The sequence below is a fragment of the Vombatus ursinus genome, unplaced genomic scaffold, assembly GCF_900497805.2.
Source record: "Vombatus ursinus unplaced genomic scaffold, bare-nosed wombat genome assembly UNPS02014786.1, whole genome shotgun sequence".
In the NCBI taxonomy this organism is placed as follows: domain Eukaryota; kingdom Metazoa; phylum Chordata; class Mammalia; order Diprotodontia; family Vombatidae; genus Vombatus; species Vombatus ursinus.
In genome coordinates, this window is record NW_020954564.1 from 52,405,873 (window position 1) to 52,411,872 (window position 6,000).

The 6,000-nt window shown below is 34.0% G+C and overlaps 1 protein-coding gene across 2 annotated transcripts in view; it reads right to left on the reverse strand.

Annotated features, from left to right (window-relative positions):
• The window catches only part of LOC114046963 (uncharacterized protein KIAA0355-like), a 110,313-nt gene that overhangs the window by 21,245 nt on the left and 83,068 nt on the right, over window positions 1–6,000 (reverse strand). For both annotated transcript variants that reach the window (XM_027867620.1, XM_027867621.1), the window contains one exon: window positions 5,290–5,448. In XM_027867620.1, coding sequence (XP_027723421.1) covers window positions 5,290–5,448 — 159 coding nt within the window. The remainder of the gene's footprint in view (window positions 1–5,289; window positions 5,449–6,000) is intronic.

Here is a 6,000-nt window from a genome sequence, read left to right on the forward strand (position 1 = left end):
GATCATCCATCTAGTCCAACATCTTCATTCTAAAGATAAGCTGGGCAGAAGTAAGTAAAAGGAAGTGTTAGGTCAAGCACAGGTTCTCAGACTTCCAAATCCACACTCTTTCCATACCACTTGGAATTGGATTCTGCCAAGGAAAATGATCGTTGGACTAGCAAGGACATAACAAAAAAAGTTATCAGTGAGTTGTTATTCAAGGTATGCAATGAAAGTTGTCCTGACTTTCTAAAGTGAGATGAGATGTGTAAACTATAGGCTAGTGGGCTTGACTCTGATTTGTGGGAAAAATTTAGACCCTACTATTAAAGAAATCATTAGTGAACATACAGAAGAGGGAGTAGTGATAACAAAGAGCCAAAGTGGCCATGTCAAAGACAGATCACATCACATTAATCTCAGTTCCTTTTTTAAAAGAGAATTAACTGATTAAACTGATACATCAGAGGAATGTTACAAATAAAGCTTACTTAGATTTTAACAAAGAATCTAATAAAGTCTTGTGGAGAAGCTGGAGGGACGTGGGCTAGTCAACAAGGTAATCAGGTGGACTGGAAACTGTTCGAATGACCAGGCCCAAAAAGAAGTCCCTAATGTTCCAGTAGTAACTTGAAAAGTCTGGAGTAAAGGGTCCCCATTAGCTGTGCTTGGTCTTATGCTGTTTAATATTTTTATCAATGACTTGAACAATTAAAGTCACAGATAGCATACTTATTAAATGAGAAGATAATACAAAAGTAAGAGGGACAAATCTAACACACAGGAAGATAATGCCCTCTGGATTAAAAAAGATCTTGGTAGGCACTTGGGAGGGATCAAATAAGACGTAATAGGGATAAACTTAAAGTATTATATTTGACCTCAAAAAACCAACTTCACAAGTTTAAGATTTGGAGAACTGGCTAGAGAGCAATTCACCTTAAAAGGTCTGATAGTCTTAGAGGACTGCAAGTTCAATGTGAGTAAACAGTATAGTATAACACCTAAGAAAGCTAATGCAATCTCAGGCTACATTGAACATGGTGTCTAGGACTAGGGAGGTGAAAGGCAGTCCTCTGCACTGGTGAGATGTCATCCTGGAATTCTCTGTTGCATTCTTGGCATTTCAGTTCTAGGACACTTCCTTCAGTGTCCACAGAAAGACAACTGGCATGGTGAAAGGCTGTGAGTTCTTATTATATGAGTACTACGTGAAAGAACTAGTGATACTGCCATCATGGAGAACAGAAGGCATAGTAGGCACAAAAGATGTGTTCAAATGTCTAGAAAGCTGTCACATAAAAGAAGGATTAGATTTGTACGTTTGGCTCCACAGAAAAGAACCAGAAGCAATGGATGGAAGTTTCAAAGAAACAAATATAGTATTGGTGAAAGGAAAATCTTCCCAACAATTAGAACAATGCAAAAGGAAAATGTGCTGTCCTAAGAGGCAGTGGATCTTCCCTCACTAGAGGTCTTTTAGACAAGGGTGGAGAACCATTTGTTGGGTTATGTGGTAGAGAGGATCCTTGGTCAAGTATGGATTGGACTAGATAGTCTCTGAGGTACATTTAACTGTGAAATTCTACAAAAAAAAATTTCTACTATGATATTTGCTTACTTAAAAAAATTAACTGTGAAAATGATTACAGATGTATAATAAAGACAACTAAATCAATTACTGATCAAAATAGTATTGGTCAATTCATTTCTGACTCCTTTTCAAAGTCAGAAGAAGTACATAAGGCCAGAAATTCATCATGCTTTCATTAACTGTCATGATCCAAACTCATCAAATTTACTCTATTTCAAAAGTTCTCTAATATCCAAAAAATGATACACTACTACTAGCACAACTTTAATCCAGGGAAACAGGAATTTAAGAGATTTGTGAGGCTCTTTGAACCCTAATACTTAGAAAACAAATCAAATTTCAGGTGCTATTGTCTTTCTTTAAGCCTTTTCTTATCATATTGCTTGCCTTCTTAGTTGGTGGGGGAAGAGGTGGTGAGAAGGAAAGAACTTGCAACTCAAAATTTAAAAAGAAAAGAACACTAAAAATAAATAAATAATGATTTTGAAAAGTCACTAAGCCTTTTCTTCCTGCAAAAAGTGTTTGCTCCCTTCTGTTAAATATAAAGAAGCACTTTTGGGTGAACTTCCCTTTACAATGATCATATTTACCTGTGTACATGCCTTATCTCAAACCCCCTCTCCTCCACAATGGACTGACAGGAAGTTTAACAGCAGGGCTGGTGTAGCAACCAAACATCTTTGTGTCCTTAACACCCAGCACAATGCCTTGCAGGGGGTTAAGTACCTACTTAATATTTGTTGAATATAACTTTAGGAAAACAAAACAAATACATTTTAAGCATTTTTTAATGCCTCTTGTAGAAGATCACCATGCAGTGATACTTCGTTTTCTTATAGGGTTCAAAGCAGTTGGAGACACATAGGAAAATTTCATTAATTCAAACGCCACTAATTTTTCATCTGTAATGACATTAACATACTGAGCTTACATTTTACATTATTTGTGGAGAAAATGGTTTGTTAAGTAAATTAACAGTGCAAATAAGAAAAGCAATCTTAAAAGGGCAGGTTAACAGATTGTTCAAATCCCTCTTCAATGTTAGCATCCAAATTTTTAAAATCTCTAATATATCCATTCAATCAACAAAAATCTAAGTGTTTACACTGTACTAAGAAGAACTAAAAATATTTTTTAAAAGGGATAGCTCCTGCCCTAAAGGAGATTACATTCTACTAAGCTCCACGAATCTTCTCATGATCATCCTTAGGTAAAAGGGTCAATTTTTTTTCTGTATACAGAAAGTACTTATTAAGTGTTTGTTCAATCAAATAATAATTTAGCTCTCTTTCCATAAGCAACTTTACTACGTGTACTTGAAAACAGTAAAGAAGCAATTCTGAAATTGTCCAGAGACTGAGATTTCACTCAGTCAAGCAAGGTTGTACTATAACTGATATTTCAATCTATAGTATATTATATTTTTATTATAAACTTTAAAATAAAAACTTTGTAGACACTTTCAAATGACTCCTTCCATGCCTCAAACTCCCCTGGAAACAAATCACTTTGTACATATTTGTTTGCCCTACTTGATGAAAATTTTCACTAGTCACTCAATTTTTATAACATTATTTTCTACACACAGATTTCATCTCAAACCACCATCCAAAAACAACCCATTTTGAACAATTGACCAAATCGGTAGTAAATATAATCATAAAGCATCTTCAACAGTCAATATAAAGAAGAACAGTGCAAGTATAGTTCACTCAGGATTTTAACTTACCACAGTGCCTGGCACATAGTGGTTGCTTAATAAATGCCTATTTGTTCACCATTTATCATTTATGAAACTGTAACATGGCAAGATGTATATTTCTAGGCACAACATAAACAAATAACGTGCCATACTAACCTGTTTGGCTTAAAACCACAAATGCAAGTTTCCTAACTCATGATTTAGATAATTTTGGAAGAAAAGGAAAGAACAAATCTAAGTTCTGAACATATTTTACGTCCAGCTTTTTTCTATCATCATTATGTCCTTTATTAAATGTTCAGCGTACTTTTTTTGACCATCTACATAACAATTTAACTAAACTATCATACCACTTATAATGAAAAAATATTTTTTAAAGCAGTTGAACAAAAGGTAAATAATTACGTATTTTTTCATGATTTAGAAATCCAATCTCTGAGTATCATAAATGTAAAATATGATTAACACATTTCTCCACCCAGTCTGGTGGGTCCTTGGGAAATGGCTTCCTGTACCAGGAGCAACCATTGTTCATGTTGTACAGGTGTTTCCTCTTTATCCCCACCCATTGAACAATAACCTTAAAAACATGATATGTCCTCACACAAAACCTCATATGTGAAGAATATAATATTTCAGCTTGGATGCATGTTATGCTATTCAAGTAATATTAACAAATTTTTGTAGAACCACTTGTTTCCTTAACATTAAGCCTTTCTTTCTCCTAATTTTCACAATTCCTATCTAAACAAAGTCACAACTACAGTTTTGATCTCATTATTCCCTCCTGATTTAATCAAAAATGGTCTTTAGAAATCCATGTTAATCTCCAATACTAAGCTGTGTGTTATTTAATAATTTAGTTAGAGTTTACATTTTATTAGTAGTTTCTTAAAAGTGACTGCTTGTACTGTGAAGCAGATTTAACAAAAAATGCGACTTCCTATTAGTATACACAGGGCAGGCAAGTGTTTTCATTAATAAGATGGGAAAAATGTGCTCTCCAATTACTAAAAAGGGTAGTGAAAAGGGCACAAAGCATATAGTCAAAAGAAGTAAGTTTGAGCCCTGGATTAACACTAAACAACTTGAGGGCAGGGGTTGTTTTTGTTCAGCACAGTGCTGACACATAAGTAACAGCTTAATAAATGTTTGTTAATTAATTGACTTGACTTCTCTAAGACTCAGTTTCTTCATCTGAAAAATGTTTGCATTATCTGCCTCATAGATAATTAAGAAAACACTTTGTAAGCCTTAAAGTATTATGTAATTGTGAGTTGTTTCTAATTGTTATCATTAGTAACAATAATCCAGGCAGCTAAATGGCACAGTAGACAGAGTGCCAGGCCTAGAGTCAGGAAGACTCATCTTTCGCAGTTCAAATATGGCTTCAGATTTACTAGCTGTATGACCCTGGGCAAGTCACCTAACCCTGTCTGCCTCTGTTTCCTCATCTGTAAAATGTGTTGAAGATAGCAATAGCAAACCACTCTAATATCTTTGCCAAGAAAACCCCAAATGCGGACACAGTGTCAGACACAATTGATTCAACAACAACCACCACAACAACAAAACAGGTAACAGTAATAATTGCAATGTACTTATAATCCCTCTGCTCCACGCAGCTGTACAGAACTGAATTTATAGTATTTCCAAAACTTGAGAAAATTAAGCAGTAAGAGCTGAACTTAAGAGATGATGTAAGTTTGCAAATTCAAGATAATATTTTTAGTATTAGCTAATCCATATAGAGAAAAAACACCTATATATAAAATATTTCTGATCTTTTAAGTAAACTTTAACATTTGAAATTCTTTAAACTGTGATAATTTTGTTAATTTTTGAAATCAGGACATATATTCACATATGCACACACACATATAGTAATTCACTGATATGGAATGGATCTCAGAGATCTTCTAGTCTAATTCTTTCATTTTACATATGTGGGAAATGAGGCTTTGAGAAGTTAACTGAGTCAAGGTCACATTTTGTGACCACATTTACGTACCAGTCCAGCTTGGCCAAATAATAGCTGCACAGCGGTCTTACAGGCGCCTCGCCAAGTAGAAGGGCAAACCTGGTTCAAAACTTCAGTTACGGGAGAATCATCCCTCGCAGCAATTCCATTATGACAGCCTGCTTCTTTAATCAGTTGTAGCATTGTGTGCTGTATATTGATAAGAAGAAAATCATATAATACATAAAAACAAAAATTATGCTATGAGTGAAAATTTGCAGAAGGAATTTTTTTGTGTTTATTTGTATAATCATTATTAGAAGCAACAGATTTTGTTAAAATTGTTTTCTCTGATGCTTTTAATTTCTTAAGGAAGATATATTCAGTACATCATTACTCTATTCAATTCTTTATATAGATCCACTGGATGTCTTACATTGCATTAGCGATCTAAAATTGCAGATTTATAACTTAAAAATCTGAATCCTAGAGGTCTGTATATAAAACATATCACTTACTCAATAATCCTCACTTTGGTGAGATACTTTGAAATACTTAATTTTACTAAAAAGAAAAGTAAAATTTGTTGGGAAACATCAAAGTCAATTTTTTAGATGATAACTAAATTTCTCTCTCCCTTTATGCCAGTGACATTTAAGGAGTTATAGACTTGTCAGAAAGAAAGAAAGACAGAAAGACAGACAGACAGACAGACAGAAAGAAAGAAAGAAAGAAAGAAAGAAAGAAAGAAAGAAAGAAAGA